Consider the following 17,167-nt stretch of genomic DNA (forward strand, 5'->3'; position numbering starts at 1 on the left):
ATATGGGTTAGCAATGGCCCTCTGAAGTCGCCCATAGGAGTTTGAATCTGACCTATGGGACTTAAGGCTCATTTCCCAGAGCGTTTCTTTCCTTCTCTGTGAAATGGGGCAAGTGAGCCGTGCCTTGTGGGGTCTGGTGGGCATTAAGTGGAGGTGTGTCAGGGAGAGCTGCGACCAGAGGCGGGGCTCCAGCTATCTTTCCCACCTCAGCTTAGACCTCTTTGCAGGGCCTGCAGGACTGAGGGTAGGTGCCAGAGATGTCTATGCGACAGGCCCAGGACAGTGCTGAGATGGAGAAAGTTTCCCTGGGATTGTCCAGCCCCATCAAGGTCGGGGTGAGGTAGCCTCTGTCCCCCAGGCAGGGCCAAAGCCCAGCAGGTTGGTGGAGGTTGTTTCTGGATATGGCGACACCACCCTTCCTCCTCCAGTGTGATGGCCGGGTGAGGCCCCTGGGTATGGTTGCCCAGGTTGTTCACTATACAAGAGTGGGGTGGATCTGGGTCTAGACACCTGAAACTCCAGTCCCCACATCTACGATGCCTCTTTAAATCTTTAAGCAAACCCAGAATACAGCAGTCTCCATTTTAAAGAAGCAGCCAGCTCTAGCCAGCTCCAGAGCCCCTTCCCAGGCCATCCGGGTCCCACTGACCCCCCAGTCTCTTGTTTTGCCACAGAAAACCTGGCGCTGGGGCCCTGAGGGCTATGGGGCTGTCCTGCTGGTGAACTGTGACCGGGACAGTGTCGTGTCCGCGGGGCCCGACCTCACCAACAGCCAGCTGGCAACACTGGATGGTGTGTGACTGGGGTGTGTGTGTGCGTGGGTGGGGGGGGGGGGTGTCCAGGGTAGTGGCGTGGGGTGGTGGAGGCTTGCGGGGTGGAGGGGGGAGCCTGTGGGTGGGGTGCAGGGAGAGTGGTCTCCAGGTGCCACTCTCTCCAGACCTGCAGGACATGTCCCCGATGGTGCTGAGCTGCGACGGCCCAGACAGCCTCTTCGACACCCACAAGCTGGTCTTGGATGTGCCGCTTTCTGATTCCGGAAGAGTGGGGGTCTTCTGCGCTAGGGGTGAGTGGCCTGGTGGGGCTGCTTTCCCCCCTGCTCCACTCGTTCTCTGCTTCCCAAGCTCTTTTCTTCTCTGACCCCTCTCCCCGCTCCCTTCCGGCATCTTCCATAACCGGCATCTTCCGGCATCTTCCGGCATCTTCCAGCGGTTCGCCGCATGTTACCTAAGGAGGAGGGTCCGAAACGAGTCCCGTTTTACAGAGGGGGCCAACTGAGGCTCAGGCGCGCGCATCCACCGTGTCCAGGTCACCCAGCCGACTGGGGAGGAGCAGGCTTCAAACCCAGGTCTCCAGAGCCCCTCCTCCGGTCGGTCAGCACGGGGTGAGCTCCGTCCAGGCTGGGTGAACTTAACCCTGAGCTGCCTTTACTCCTTTTTATAAATGGCAAGAGGTCGCTCCTCTTCCCTTCCCTCTTCCTCCTTACCGTCCTCTGTTCAAACTGACCCAGAACTTGTTGTTGTGGCTGAATGAGCCTGGCGGGAGCCCGAACGTTCCTCCTCGTGTCCCCCTGGTGGAAGTTCAGGCAGATGCCCCGCTCGGAAACACCGTGATACGGGAACATGAGCAAAGTCTCAGTCAGTCAACCGATAGCCTTTCCTGCTGTGAGTGAGAGCATGCCAGGGTGACATTTCCCAGACACCTTCGGGGGGGACAGAGGGGCGCAGGACAGAAGTACTATGGGCCAGGCACTTTGAAAAATAAATGAAGGCAGGGGCTGGGTGGGGGGGCGGGAGGCGCCTGGCTGGCCCAGTCGGTTGAGCGTCCGACTTCGGCTCAGGTCACAATCTCGAGGTCTGTGAGTTTGAGCCCCGCGTCGGGCTCAGTGCTGACGGCTCAGAGCCTGGAGCCTGCTTCGGATTCTGTGTCCTCCTCTCTCTCTCTCTCTCTGTCCTTCCCCTGCTCGTGCTCTGTCTCCCTCTCTCTCTCTCACACACACAAATGAATAAACATTAAAAAAAAGTAAAAATACATAAATAAATGAAGGTGAAATTCACATCGTACAAAATTAACCATTTGAAAGTGGATAATTCAGCGGCCCTTGACACGTCCTCACGGCTGTGCGAACACCACCCCCGTCCAGTTCCAAGACAGGGTCATCACCCCCCAGGGAAAACCTCATACTTCTCAGCTGTCACTCCCCCTCCCCTGCCCCCAGTCCTAGGCAGCCATTGATCTAGCCACTTTCTGTCCCTACGGATCTACCGATGTTGGACATTTCCTGTCGACGGAGTCATCCAGTATGTGGCCTTTTGCGTCTGGCTTTTCACTCAGCATAATATTTTCAAGGTTCGCCCGCATCGTAGCAGGTGTCAGCGCCTCATTCCTTTTTATGGGTGAAAAACATACCATTGTGTGGACATACTATATTTTGTTCACCCATTCCTCCGTTGATGGGCATTTGGGTATTTTGCACCTGTTGTGGCGCCTGCTTTTATCCCCGTATCTGACTTAAAGCTTATGCTGATCCCAAGAGATGCTGCCAGCCGTTTTATAGGCGAGGAACGGAGGCTCAGAGAGGTTGAGTCACTGAGCCAAGGTCACACAGCTTGCGCGTGGCCGAGCTAGAGAGGAGCGGCCAAGTAGATCTAACACGAAGGCGTAGTCGGCGCGGCCCTGGATTCCGGGCCTCTGGTGTCCTTCCTCCCATCCTTTGTCCCAGCACTGGCCCCTGACTCTGGCTCCCCCTAGGTGGGACTTCCCTTGAGGACTACAAGCAGGTACTGGGACCTCAGCGTCTGTCCTACGAAGTGGAGCGGCAGCCGGGGGAGCGGAAGATCAGCTTCTTTGTGGAGGGACTCGCCTTCCCCGACGTTGATTTCTTGGGGCTGGTCTCCCTCAGTGTCAGCCTGGTGGACACGGGGGTAGGAACTGCGCCGGTGGCTGGGATGGGGGCTGAGGGTTCGGGGGACCAGTCTGGAGTCTCCGGGGCCGGGCTGGCTGGGGGCTGGGGGGTCTTGAGGCCTGATGGGGCTCCCCGCAGGGCCCACTTAGTCCTCGTTTCGCCCCCCAGACTCTGCCTGAGGTGCCCCTCTTCACAGACACCGTGGCCTTCCGCGTGGCCCCCTGGATCATGACCCCCAACACCCAGCTCCCCCTGGAGCTGTATGCGTGCAGGTGAGGCCTCACCCTCCTGCGCAATCCCACCATCTCTGGACCGGTAGAGACAGGAACAGAATGCCGCGTCCAGGGCTGGGCCCTCACTCACTGCATGGATTCACCGAGGGCACCCACGGGCACAGGCTGGGTACGGGATAGCAGCAGGCTGGCTTGGGCCGGTCGGTTAAGGCCCCCAGCTGAGGTCACCGGCTCCAGCTTCAGCACCCCTGCCTCTACCCTGTCCTTCCTGTAGCAGCCCTGGAACAGCTCAGACTTAGTCCGGGCGGTGAGACCAGGCCCTGTTCGGGCAGCCGGGGGTTGCGGGAGTCCTCGCCTCGCTCTGGCGTGGGGTGCTGCGGGGCTGAGGAGAACACGGGACCCAGCTGCTGGTGTCTGCCGTGAGCCCCGGCCCAGCCTGGGATCCTAGTCCTGTGTGGCCCAGAATCCTCATCAGTCCCCTCATGGACAGGTGGGCCTTGATGGGCGAGGCCACTCGAGGCCCCTGTGTCAGAGGTCAGACCAGTGGGAAGGGCCGCAGCTGACTTGGAACATAAGTCACAAGGCCGGGATGGTGTAGAGAAACAGGTTTGCTCTGTGGGTGTTTGGAGGGGAATTCTTTCTTTCCGTTTGCTCACGAACCCCACCCTGGTTCCTTTGCGTAGGCCAAAGGGGCAGGAGTAGAAGGGGCTCCCTGCCCCCTGGCTGCCACCTTAACCCAGTCCCCGGGGCCACCTCCTCCGTGGCTGTCACCTGGTTTTGGTGGCCCGCCTTTGGGCTCCACCCACCTGGGTGCCTTTGGGCTCCACCCATCTGGGCGCCTTTGCACTCCACCCACCTGGGCTTGCCCCGCCCCTTGCGCCTACCACCGGATATGATCTGGGGACATCACCTGACTTCTCTAGAGCGGGGGCTGTGTTCGAACCCCGAAACCCAGGGGCCACATGGGGCCCAGCGCCGACTGGACCCAGGCCACTGCCAGAGGTCACCATTATGTTCCCCTCTCCCTGGGTTTTGCAGTGTGGTAGACTCCCATGGCTCAAATAAGAAATTTCTGGAAGACATGTCTGACCTAGCGTTGAAAGCCAACTGCAAGCTGATCATCTGCCCTCAGATTGAAAATCGAAATGACCGCTGGATCCAGGTGGGTGGCCTGGGAGGCCTGAGCCCCTGTCCTTCACCCCGACTTTGGGAAATGGAGCCTGCACAGCTTTGGTCTCCCTAGAGAAGCCAGGACTCGGTCAGGGCAGGGGGGTGGGGGGCGGGGCGAGGCGCAGGCAGCTTCCGGAAACGCTTCCCCACTGCCTGTGTCACTCCAGTCTCTCCTGTTCCCTCGAATGCTCAGGTCCCAGACAGAGTCCTCTTCCAGTTGGGGTCCCAAGAGGCCTCACCTCCATCCCTGGCCCCCGTGCCCCCAGGTCTTGGGGGAAATCTGTGGCACCGCCCTGAGCGAGGTCTAGGGGTGGAGCTCACCGTGTCAGGAAAACCACGCCGGGGATACCACTGTGATCTCTTCCTCTCCCCTCCTAGGACGAGATGGAGTTTGGCTACACCGAGGCCCCTCACAAGGCCTTCCCAGTGGTCTTTGACTCTCCCCGAAACAGAGGCCTGAAGCATTTCCCCTACAAGCGGGTCCTGGTATGTGGCAAAGGGCAGAGGGGAGGTCCCTTGGGTGGCTCTGTAATAGGACCCTGTAATCAGTCTTCCCTGGTCCTGGTCCTTTAGCGGGGGCCAAAAGGACACAAGTGGTGGGGAAACGGGGAGTCAGTGGGGGGATTGGGACAGAACATGCAAATAGCATGCAAACAACATGCAAATCCTCCTCCCCCTTCTGGGTGGGGCAGGCCAGCAAAGTCGTCCTGGGGAACCCTTCTCCCCCACTGGGGAGTCGACAGAGGGGTCAGTCCTGGGGAGACCACCTCATGGGGGAAATGCACCAGTAGTGAGCCCTCGTGACTCTTGCTTTTACGAGGTGGGGCCTCTTTTGGGGTAACACATTTTTTCTGAACACCTACTGCGTGCCAGGCCCCATGCGGCCTCTTCTGCTCAGGCTGGGGACAAGAGCAGCCCCAGCAACCGTGCGGCCCTTACTTTACACGGTCACTCATCCAATCCACAGTCCTGTGGCTAGCTGCTGTCTTTATCCCCTCTTTCCTGAGGCTCAGAGAGGTTAGGTAACGGACCCCACGCCACCCAGCTATGGGACCAAGGTGCAAACCAGAGGGGCTGTCTCCATACCCCTACTTCCAGGCTGAACTGCCTTTCGAGGTGGGCCCGAGGCCTGCAGCCTGTTTACCAACTCCCATACCCCCACCGCCAGGACAATGCCCGTGTTAGGGTGGGGGCTGGGAGGGAGATGCCCGGGAACTTGTGGGCACACAGAGCAGGGGCATTTACCTCAGCCTAGAGGGGCCAAGAGACCAGTCCCAGCGCAGGTGACAATGAGCCCTGTGGGGTGACTCTGAATCGACCAAGGGCTTGACCCCAACCCCAGACTTCACCTGGCCAGGGCTTCCTCCACTGATTCCTGCCCTCATCGGTTTTTTTTATACAATTAAAAAAAAATGTTTATTTAGTTTTGAGAGAGAGATAGAGAAAGCCAGGGAGGGGCAGAGAGAGAGGGAGACACAGAACCTGAAACAGGCTCTGGGCTCTGAGCTGTCAGCACAGAGCACGACGCGGGGCTCGAACGCACAAACCTTGAGATCACGACCTGAGCTGAAGTCAGACGCTTAACCCACTGAGCCACCCAGGCACCCTGCCCTCGTCTTTACCCTGTCCCCCCTTCCACTTTCTCTGGGTCTCATTTGCTGTTCTTTTCCCAGCTGCAAACGGAAGAGAAGATTTTTCCGACCTCTCCTCTTCCGTACCTATGCGTACGGACCTACGGGTGGCTCCCCAGCAGGTGCACCTTCACGAGCATCCTGCAAGTTCTAGTGTGCTGTATCGTTTATCATCTTTCGCTTCAAAGTCTTGCCTCGTTTCCACCTGGCTTCCTTCTTTGGCCCGTGCGTTCTTTCGAAGCGTGGTGCCTGGTCTCTCAGCGTTTGGGGATTTTCTAGTTATCCTGTTGTGGACTTGGACGTTAATCGGCCCCCCGCCCCAACCCCTGCCAAGAGCTGTCGCTTCCTGTCCTAACTGACCCCTCCCTCTGGGGTGGGGGGCTTGTTGGTCCTCCCCTAGGGTCCCGACTTTGGATATGTAACCCGGGAGATCCTATTCGCTGGTGCCTCTAGCCTTGACTCTTTCGGCAACCTGGACGTCAGCCCGCCCGTCACGGTGGGCGGCAAGGAGTACCCGCTGGGCCGGATCCTCATCGGCAGCAGCTTCCCCAAGTGAGAGGCCCTGGCGGGGGGTGGGAGGGCGCGGGGACCGCCGTGGCGCCCACCTGTAGCTCCCTCACCACCAGTACGGGTCTCCAGGCTCAGAGCTGGTCTTAACTCCCACGCTCAGTCCTGGAGTCAAAGACCCAGAGTCCTGGAATGTTAGATTTAAAAGGTCATAGAATCTTGGGGGAAAACTCAGAAACGACTGACCCACGGTCTCTTGGCCTGCGTAGTATTTCGTGAGCGTAATTAGTCGCCGACTCCGTATGTGCGGGGAGGCCTTCCATAAAATCCCAGATTTTCAGCTTCTTTAGAAACACTGGGGTTCTGGGGAGGTGATGTGCCAGCTGGAGCAGAGGCGGGAGAGGGACGGGTTAACCTCTCCCAGCAGGAGGTCAAAATAGCTGCTGTTCTAGCAATAGCTTAAAAAGCCCCGGGGTCACCCTGTGGCTACCGGTGAATGAGTGGCTGGTCAGGAGACCCGGGTGACAGAGGTGACTTGGTGGGTGCCCGCCCCCTCCCGCCCCACCCCCCGACAGCTGTCATCAGGCAGGAAACAAGGTGCCCAGGATTTAGTGCTCAGACAGGTGACAGTATCCTGCTGAATGGGTCCCCACCTTGCTGGGGGCCACCACAGAATGGGGTGAGCTGTGCGGGGATCCTGGTGGGGTCCCCTGTTTCCCGCCTGGAGATGAAGCCCGCTACAGGCACCGGAGCCCCTTCTCGACTGTGTGGGGTTGGCATGGAAACCAGGTGAGCCCAGCTTGCCCCTCCCCCCAAGTCCCCAAGCCCTGACTGACTATTTAGAGCAGCCAGGCAGTCATAGCAAGGTCACCCAGCCCCCAGTGCTGACCCTGGTGGCCCCAGGGCTCTGGGTCAGGTGAGGCGAGGTTTCCTGGCATCAACCGCAGGCACGTAGCCGGGGGCCCGGGGCTAAGGTCGGCTAGAGCAAGAGGAGTGCTCGCCTTGGCGGTGACTCAGGCTCAGACACCACTCTGCGATCTGATCCTGCCCACAGCCCTGGAGGCGGGAGGATGCCGGGGCCTCTGGGTAGAATCCTGGACTTCGGGGATGGACCCAGGAGGAAGGAGCACAGTTGGACTTGGGTTCGAGTCCTGACCCTGCTGTATATACTAGCCATGTGGTTTTGGGTATATCCGGCACACAATAGGTGCTCAGTTAATTCATTCGAAGCAATTTATTTCATGCCTACTATGTGCCAGGCACTGTTGAAGATACTAGGGATATACATCAGTGTACAGCAGATACTTTATCAAATGAACACATTAGTTTATAGTCCATGCCTCAGTTTCCTTGTCTGTGAAATGGGTCCATTAAGAATCTCTGGGCTGGCTATAGAATCAGCACTAGTGGGGATAAAGAATCCCCCACTAGTTTAGGTATTGTTTAGCCGGGCCCCTAGCAGTGGGTCTGCTTTGAAGCAGGTTGGAACTTATCGGACAGAAGTTATCGATCACCTACTATGATTTAATTCTTAGAGCCGTCCTATGGGGCTGGGACGATTGTTATTCCCATTTGACAGATGAGGAAGCCGAGGCTCAGAAAAGCAAAGTGAGTGCACTCATTCACGCATTCGTTTGCCAATTCAGTAAATATTTACTGAGACTTCCCACAGGCCTAGATAAAAGAAACAATCTAGAAGCTCTAGATAAAAGACACAATCTAGAAGCTCCCACGGTCAGAGCAAGGACTAGGGATGGGACAGTGGGGGCCTCGAGTGCAGCTGTGAGCCAGTCCATTGACCATTGTATTGAAAACCAGGAACAAGGTCCTTGGTAAACAGAAGGGGTCCTGAGGCTCAGAGAGGGACAGCGACCGGCTAGGACCGCACAGCGAGTTAGTGGAAGAGTCAGGATCCAGGTCTCCGCCCTGGACTCCAAACAAATGTAACCCTCTGTCCTGTGTTCCTGTCTTGGCTTCTTTCTGACCTTGGCAGTGAACAGATAGCCTGCATTCATTCTAACAGGGAGAAACGGACAGTAAGCAAACTCAACAAGTAAGTAGATAGTATAGTGTGTTAGATCAAGGAAGCCCTGGTGAGAAACTGCCATTTAAATAAAGTCCTGAAGGAAATGAGGGAGTCAAAGATGGGGGTATTTGGGGGGGAAAGCGTGCCAAGGACTGGCAATGGCCAGTGCAAAGGCCCTGAGGCAGGAGTGTGGCGGAGACATTAGAGGAGCAGCAAGGAGGCCTGGGGTTTGGAACAGAGTGAGCATGAGCAAGGAGGGGCTTGATGGGAGATGAGTTCAGAGAGCTTAGCAGGGCAGAGTCCAGATCGTGACCTGGGCCTGTTATTTGTACGGACATCCGAGAGGAATCATGGAGATTAAGCAAGATACTTAGTGGGAGGAGCCTCAGGCAGGCACACACTAGGTGCTCAGTAAGTGTCACAATCATTCGCTGAGCACCTAGGTCTGTTCTCTGCCTGCTTGGGTTCTCCACAGTCCTCTCCCCATGGTTAGAATCATCTTTGAGCAATTCTGCCCCCTAGTGGTGGCTTTGATGTGACTTGAAGAGCCGGTCTGTCCCATCACCCCCGCCCCCACCAGCCTCCAAGCAGAGGGCAGCACAACGCGGGGCTCTGTCCCTTCCCCAACCGTATGTGTTTCTGATGCCTGCCACTCTGCGCCCATCATCTCACCGTGTTTAAGAACTTTTTAAATTGCCGGCCCTCTACCAACATAACAGAAATACAAGAAAAATAATTGTCACGCTCTTATCCCCCAAGTCAAATCAGTGTTGTCATTTGTCACTGTTTGTCAGGTCTCCCTTCTAATCTTTGTCTATGACATAGTTGAGTGGTAGAGACCAGGGATTATTACACAGCTGTTCAAAAAAAAAAAAACAACAACTTTTTTTAAAAAAGCATTTTGAAAAAAGCTGTTCAGAAGCACATCATTCACAATCATTCGCTGAGCCTCTATGATGTAAGAGGTGCCGGGAATACAGCAGGGAACGTAGACAACATCCCAGCCCACCCGGAGCTTACATTCTGGTGGGATGCCAGACAATAAATGAGATATCAAATATGCCAAGAAGAAAAATAAATCTGGGAGGGGGGTTGAGGGACGGTTGTAATTTTCAGAGGGCTCGTAGAGAAAGAAGGTGACATTTGAGTTAAACCTGAGGAAAGGTGGAAGTGAGCCATGACAGACGGGGAGTGGGCGACAATTCCTGGTACAGAGAACGGCATGTGCAAAGGCCCTGAGGCAGGAACGTACCTGGTATGTGCAAGGGGCAGCGGGAGGCCAGCATGGCCAGCACGAAGCAGATGAAGAGGAGGGTGGACCGAGGGAGGTGGTAGGGATGGGTAGGGGCTGTGCGGGTTGTCGTGAGGACTTGGCTTTTATGGTGAGGGAGAAGGGGAGTGGTGGGAGGGTTTTGTCCGGAGGAGGGAGACGATCTGACATATTTCAAAACGCTCCATCCGTTTAGACTGCGGGGGAGCAAAAGGGTGAAGGCAGAGAGACCAGAGAAAGGGGCAAGCCGCTAAGATTATTTAGAGGAGGGGGTGTCTGGGCCAGACGGTGGCAGAAGGGGAGGAGGGAGGGGCTGGACGGTGTTCTGTTTACGGTAGAAGGCACCAGATTCGATGCAGCCTGGGGAGCTTGTCCATGACAAGCAGGCAAGGTCAAGGAATGTGATGCCTTTCTTGGTAAAACATACTGAAAGAAGAAATCTCTATACATACGTATGCGTGTTTCCTCATGGCTACCTGTGCCAGGGGCAGGTGGCAAGCGCCCAGAGTATATAACGCATTGTTCTGACTTGGGAAAAGTCACCCCCTTGAACTTCCGGGGCCTCCGCTGCCTCATCTGCGAAATGGGGACATGGCCTTGCCTGAGGCGGGGTCGAGCTCCACACAGGCGCAGGCAGCTTTGGGTAACGACTCCTCCCACAGCTCTGGGACCCCGGCTCCCGAGACCTGCTCCCTGTCCTAGGCCACCCCAGCCCCTCCTTCTGCTAGTAAAGGGTGGTTTGCCAATGCCCAGAGCTCATTTCGGGAACTGCTGGGGACGAGACAGACCGTGTTGAACACAAAATGATGGTGACAGGGCTTCTCTTGCGCATGAGTCATTATTATTTTTTTAAGTTTATTTATGTAGGGGCGCCTGGGTGGCTCAGTCGGTCAAGCGTCCGACTTCGGCTCAGGGCGTGATCTCACAGTTGGTGCGTTCGAGCCCCACGGCGGGCCCTGTGCAGACAGCCCAGAGCCGGGATCCCGCTTCCGATCCTGTCTCCCTTTCTCTGCCCCTCGCCTGCTCACACTCTGTCAATTCTCTCCACCAAAAATATATACACATTAAAAAAATTAAAAAAGTAAAGTTTATTTATTTAGAGAGAGAGAGAGAGAGAGAGAGAGCCAGAGAGAGAATCCCAAGCAGGCTCTGCACCATCCGTGAGGAAGACGATGTGGGGCTCGAACTCATGGAATGGTGAGATTATGACCTGAGCCAAAACCGAGTTGACGCTTAACTGACTGAGCCCCTCAGACGCTACAAGACCCCTCCTTGTAAACAAGCACCGCCCCCCCCCCAGAGCCTGCCCCCCGAGTGGTCCAGGCCCCACACTTTGGGAAACTCTGGGCTAAGGGAGGGGTTCACCAGGTGCTGGTTGTGTTTTGACCCAGAGACTGGGCATCCTGGGTAAAGAGTCAATGTCTCTGAGTCCCGGGATGGGAGGTGAGGGTCTTTGACAAGCGGAGCTCTCTCGTTTGACTCATTTTAGTGGGCAGGAGTGGGCAGGGCCTTCCCAGCCTTAGTGTAAGGAGGGAATGAACTCTCTGGAATGATGGTCCGGAGGGACAGTGAGTTCCTGGGAGCACCTGGGGGCCGGGGCCCAAAGATGACCCGTTCAGAGGGTTGTCGTGAGGCTTGCACAGAGGTGGGATGCTCAGGAGGGGCCTGCAGGGAGCCAGCAGTCAGCAGGCACTGGTGACCCTGCTGTCTCCCTCCTGGGCCAGGTCCGGTGGGAGGCGAATGGCCAAGGTGGTGCGGGACTTCCTCCAGGCCCAGCAGGTGCAGGCGCCCGTGGAGCTCTATTCCGATTGGCTCTCCGTGGGCCACGTGGACGAATTCCTGAGCTTTGTGCCCACCTCTGACCAAAAGGTGCGTCCCTTCTCTCTGAGCCCCCTCTGCTCCTCCCCGACCTGATGGGATGGGATAGGGCAAAGCCACTTGAAATCAGCTCCCCGCCCGTGTCCGTGGTCAGCTCAGAGTCCAGGCACCCGGAGAGCCAGGCGGTGTTAATCAGAGGGGGCTTCCTGGAGGAGGTCAGAGCTCAGCTCTGGAGGGTACTTGTCGGCCCCCTTGCTCATACACCCATCCTCACACTTGCTGGGCGTTTGCCCTGATCCAAACCTCTCAGCCTAGACCCAGGAATGACACGGATAGTAATTGGTAACATTCGGCACCTATGATGTGCATGTGTTTTAACTCATTTGATCTCCTGACACTTCCGTGAGGCGGGTACGCTTCTCGCTGACCCCATTTTATAGATGGGAAAACTGAGGCTCGGAAGGGCAGCTACTGGTAGGGTAAGACCCAGACCCAGACAGAGGGCTTGGGACCGCTCAGCTGCCACCACTTTACAGAGAGGGGCCCAGCCCTCAGAGAGCACGCAGCCCGGGAGGGGCGGCCTCCCAGTGACCAGTGACCGAGTTCCCCGGAAGGCAAGTGAGGAAGGGCATCCAGGCAAAGAGATTATCTCAGACAAAGGCCCCAGGAGTGTGAACCAGCTTGGGGGATTAGGGGATGCTGCCCCGGGGGTGCTTTGTGGCTGGCGGGTGGGACTGAGCGGGAGAGGGGAGCCGCCTGCGTGCTCTGGCCTCCTCCCGAGTTTGGGGTCTCCTGCATCTCGGGGAGAACCCGTCCACCGAGCCATTCTCCCTTCCTCTGTGCCAGGGCTTCCGGCTGCTTCTGGCGAGCCCCATCGCTTGCCTCAAACTGTTCCAACAGAAGAAAGAGGAGGGGTACGGGGAGGCGGCCCAGTTTGACGGTGAGTGCCTATGACCCAGTCACCCCGTGCGTGGGGCCTCTGCCCTCTGATCGCCAGCCCTGAGCAACTCTCATGCCTTTCGTGGCTGCGCTCTGTTTACGGGCCCTTCGCCTCGCTTGGATCCCTCCGCTCAGGACCGGCCATCACTAATTCTCCCAACACCCTCACCTGGGAGCTAAGGTTGAGCGCTGTCCCTTTACTGGGCCAAGGCCGGGAGGCCAAGAGGCCGGTGGATGGCCCCAGGCGCCCACAGAAGGTGACATTCTCAGGAAGAGCGGGCGGCTCCTGGCCACACCCCAGGAGAGGAAGACAACTGGAAACAGTGCACACCCCGCGGGATCTCGCCCCCGCCCCCTAACCCCTTTCCCCAGAGGCTCAGAGAGGGGTGGCGTGCCCAGGGCTGTCACCAGGATGCGGCAGGGCTGGGGGCTCGAGAGTGGCAGGGGTGAGAAGCCAGGTGGGTGGTCGGGGCCCCTCTGCGGACCTGCCTCTGGGGCTTGCCAGACCTTCCCAGGACCTGGCTGGCGCCCCTGAGCACCTCCGCCTTCCCCACCACGGACCTCAGTGTTCTCATCTGAGAACTGGAGCGCTGGAAGGGACGTGGCAGAGCTTCAAGACCTGCATTCAAATCTTGATCTCGCTACTCATGGCTGGGAGATCAAGGTCGCGTTCTAAACCTCTCAGTGCCTCAGTTTCCTCTTCTCTGAATGGGGGGGGGGGTGATAATTACCCCACCTGGCGTTGTTTTAAAGATGAACGATAATTTAGGAGGGTGCCCAGAGCATGGCGGGTGCTCAGTAATGGCAGCTGTACCGTGATCATTAGGCCCCGAGTCGGGAGTCCCTTCCCGAAGAGTCTGGGCTCCATCACCAGGAATTCCTGGCCGTACCGGCAGCCAGACCCTGGGCCCAGCCGGGTCTTGGGTCTCTGGCTTTCTCTATCCTTCAGCCCCCTGGCCCTGAGGCGGCCCTGGGCGGTCCTTCCTGAGCCCTCATACTGTCTTCCTTCTCTCGCAGGGTTAAGACACCGAGTGAACAGAAGCATTAATGAGATGCTGGCCGACAGTCGCCTCAGGAGGGACAGCCTCTACACACAGGTGAGGATATATGGCCATGCTGCTTGCTCTTGGGGGGGGGGTCCCCATCCTCCCAGGGGAAGCAGCCCCAGGACTCGCTGGGGTGGAGTGGGAGTACGGGGCTCAGCTCCAGGCCTCGGCCGTGAACGCACAGTCTGACGGAGGAGGCACAAAGGAGCCCCCAGGGAGCTCCCGGTCTGATGAGGGGAGATCCAGCTCTGGTCTGGGGGAAATGATGAATTTCCGGAGAAGCTGAGTGAGATGAGAAATTGGGGCCCCGTGGGGGTGAGGGGTGGGGTGGGTGGGAGTCAAGGGGATCCGGCAAGGAGGAGACCGGGTGGGAGGAGGTCTCCGGAAGGGGCAGGGCTGACGCCCGCCACGGGCGGGGTGCAGGGCCCGGCGCAGTGGCCCCTCACGTCTCCTGCGTGGAGCCTGGCACCTTCTCCGAGACGGCTGAGATGGACAGACATGTGAGCCGCGCTGTGGCTGGGGTGTGGGGAGGGGGGGGCGGCCACAAACACTTTTGGAACCGGAAGCTGCCTGGGTCCAAATCCCGGCTGTGCAGCTTCCTAGCTCTGTGCCCTCGGGCAGGTCACCGGAGCCTCAGTTTCCCCATCTGCGGGGGGGCGGTGGCACCCAGCTGTTGGAGGACCTGAGGAGCACGAGGGCGAGAGGGCTCTGCACGGGGCCCGGCACGCGGCCGGCGTGCAGCGAGCGTTCAGAGAGCCTCCCTGGCTCACTGGGCGCGTCCGCTGCCTCTCCTCGTGCCCCCCCAGAAATGCATCGACTGGAACCGGGAGGTGCTGAAGCGGGAGCTGGGCCTGACCGAGCGGGACATCGTGGACATCCCCCAGCTCTTCTTCCTGAAGGGCTCCCATGCGGAAGCCTTCTTCCCTGACATGGTGAGAGCGCAGAAGCAGGACGGGGCACTTGCTGTCCCCGGGGCCCCCTGGCAGGGTCCGCAGGGGTGTCACTTGGGGTTCCAGAGGAGAGGCGCTTCCTGTCCGAGGGCAGAGACAAGCACAGAGACCGGGGCGGGCCTGCCGGATCTCTAGGTGTGTGTTTCCTTTTTTTTTTTTAAGTTTATTTAGTTTGAGAGGGAGATCGGGAGAGCAAGCACAAGCAGGGGACGGGCAGAGAGAGAGAGAGAGAGAGAGAGAGAATTCCAAGCAGGCTTCTTGCTGACACGGCACAGGGCACGACGCGGGGCTCAAACTCACGAACCGTGAGATCACGACCTGGGTCGAAATCGAGAGTTGGACGCTTAACTGACTGAGCCACCCAGGCGCCCCGGTGTGTGTTTGCTTTTTGTGCAGGTACAGGACATCTCCGCCGGGGGGGTTCTCCACTGGGGCGATTTTGCCTTGCAGGTTTTCTTGCTTGTTTTGTTTTTCTTGCCACAAGGAGGGAGGTGGCTACTGGCATCAGCGGCTGGAGGCCGGGGATGCCGTTGAACATGGGTCAGTGCCCAGGGCGGCCCCCACCACTGAGGGCTTTTTGTTTCCCTCCCAAGTCGAGACGGGAAGCCTGTTTCGGTTTCAGTGTTTTCAGCTCTCACTGCGGGGGGGCGGCCCAGCCTCCTGCTCTGCTCCGCACCCCCCCGGCTGCTCCCCGGTGCGGCTCCTGAGGCGGGCAGGCGGGCCCACGGTGGCTGCCTCCCTGGCTGTCATTAAGTCAGGCAGCTGACAGCCGATGCACAGCTATGATGTCACCCATGTGGCCTCTGGGAGGGGCCTGGTGATGCTATCGGCTGCACGACCATTAACGCCTTTGGGAAGGGATGTCAGGCTGTTGGCCCCTCGTGGCTTGGTTGCCCAGGATGGGAGACCCTCCCTCTTCAGCCTGGGGCCTGTAACTGGAGTCCCCCCTGCCCCCTCCCAGCACCAGCACCGGCCAAGCGAAGGGTTGGGAGCGGGTCCCGAGGTCCTGATTGGAGGCACGGTGACAGGGCAGGGTTTCCCTGCTGGGACCCCGCACTCCTGACTCCTCACTGCGGGGTCTTGGTAGAGGCCCCTAAGGCAGGACCTCGGCTCTACTGATGTCTGGGCCTGACTCCTTTGTCGTGGGGGCCCCGTCCTGTGCATCGCAGGATGGCGGTGGCCCACTACCCGCTGAGTGTCAGCCGCTCTCCTCTCACTGTGACAACCGAAATGCCCTGGGGCCCGAATCGCCCTGGTTGAGAACCGACCCTCCAAGGCGGTGCTGCCTGTGAGAACTTTCTCGGACGATGGAAACGTTCTCCGTCTGCACGATGGGACAGGGGAGCCACCAAGCCACATGTGGCGATGGGGGGCTTCACATGTGGCTAGTGTGGCCGAAGGATGAACTTTATACATCTGTTTAATTCAAATTTCGACAACCACGTGTGGCCAGTGGCTGCCCCATTGGACAGGGAGGCACTGAGGGGGCGGCCTGGCTCTTGTTCTGGCCAGAGCCCATGACCTTGGCCAGCCCTCTCTGGGCGGTGGCCTTGCCCACACCGGCTGGAAGCCCCCCTCTGTGGGAATCTCTCAGCTCCCACCCAGACCCTGCTGAAGGAGCCCGGTATGTCCTCACTGGAAGAGCCCACAGGGAACTCAGTTAACCCGTTTGTCAGATGAAGAAACGGGCCCTCAGAGGAGAGTGGTTGACTCCCCTGAGGTCATCCAGCAAGTGAGTGGCCTCCAGGCTCCTGAGTCCTCATGTGGGAAGAAACGGACCTGGCTCCCCTCCCTCTGCCCTTTGTCCCACTACTACCCAGCACGTTCTGGCCCCTTAGGGGCAACTGGGTAGCTCAGGGCAGAGGCCATGGGACTGACCCCAGAGGACCCTCCAGGGTCATGTTGATCCCAGCAGTGGATGGCCCTGCAGGGCAGTCTGGAGGGCGAGGGGCCAGAGCATGGAGAGCGTGAGGGCACAGAGCCCAGGGCAGGCCACCCCATGCTGAGATGACCCAGCCCTCCCCTCCAGACAGCAGGTTCAGCGTATCCCCTTTGAACACCAAGGACAGCTCCTCTGGCCACCCATCTGGGGCCGAGGTTTTCTCTAAGACACTTCCATACCCTGCCCCGGGGAGACGTCCCTTCCCCAGTGTTAGGGCCCCCCAGCCGGGGAACAGACGTGCCACTGGGGACACAGGTGCCCCCAAGGGCTCCCAGCCCCTTGTCCCAACTCCTCAGCTCCCCAGGCAGCCACCGTGCCACGCTCTGGCAGCATATGAAGAGCATGGGTTTGGACGTGAGTTGGCCCCACGTCAAAGTTCAGTCTCCCCATTCTCTGATTGTGTGGCCTGGATTATGTCACTTAACCTTTCCCTGCCACCGACTCGCAGGGAGGCTGTGAGGTATAGTGATGACGTATCTGGCGCGCAGGAGATGTTCGGTAAACCGTAACGACGATCAGGGCTTCCGGGGAGAGTGAAGCAGGCTGTGCACTGTACAAGTGCACCAAACCTAGAAAGACATTCACACCATCGACCTTGTAGATAGCTGCTGTACAAGGTTTCTGGCAGAGGAAGGTAAAATCTTGCCCTGAATTGTCCCGACAACTTTCTGATGGGTGGAAGACGGCGTGGGAGGAAGGGGTGACTTTCATTCGTACAGAGTCGCCATGCATG

At 58.4% G+C, this 17,167-nt stretch overlaps 1 protein-coding gene across 1 annotated transcript in view; it reads left to right on the plus strand.

Moving 5' to 3' along the window:
- The window catches only part of PADI1 (peptidyl arginine deiminase 1), a 39,083-nt gene that overhangs the window by 19,671 nt on the left and 2,245 nt on the right, over positions 1 to 17,167 (plus strand). Inside the window, exons 5-15 of the mRNA XM_043573883.1 lie at positions 675 to 792; positions 938 to 1,063; positions 2,749 to 2,921; positions 3,071 to 3,174; positions 4,174 to 4,297; positions 4,684 to 4,791; positions 6,337 to 6,488; positions 11,464 to 11,608; positions 12,404 to 12,497; positions 13,514 to 13,593; positions 14,349 to 14,474. Of these exons, the coding sequence (XP_043429818.1) occupies positions 675 to 792; positions 938 to 1,063; positions 2,749 to 2,921; positions 3,071 to 3,174; positions 4,174 to 4,297; positions 4,684 to 4,791; positions 6,337 to 6,488; positions 11,464 to 11,608; positions 12,404 to 12,497; positions 13,514 to 13,593; positions 14,349 to 14,474 (1,350 nt within the window). The remainder of the gene's footprint in view (positions 1 to 674; positions 793 to 937; positions 1,064 to 2,748; positions 2,922 to 3,070; positions 3,175 to 4,173; positions 4,298 to 4,683; positions 4,792 to 6,336; positions 6,489 to 11,463; positions 11,609 to 12,403; positions 12,498 to 13,513; positions 13,594 to 14,348; positions 14,475 to 17,167) is intronic.

This window comes from Prionailurus bengalensis, chromosome C1 (genome assembly GCF_016509475.1).
Source record: "Prionailurus bengalensis isolate Pbe53 chromosome C1, Fcat_Pben_1.1_paternal_pri, whole genome shotgun sequence".
NCBI lineage: Eukaryota > Metazoa > Chordata > Mammalia > Carnivora > Felidae > Prionailurus > Prionailurus bengalensis.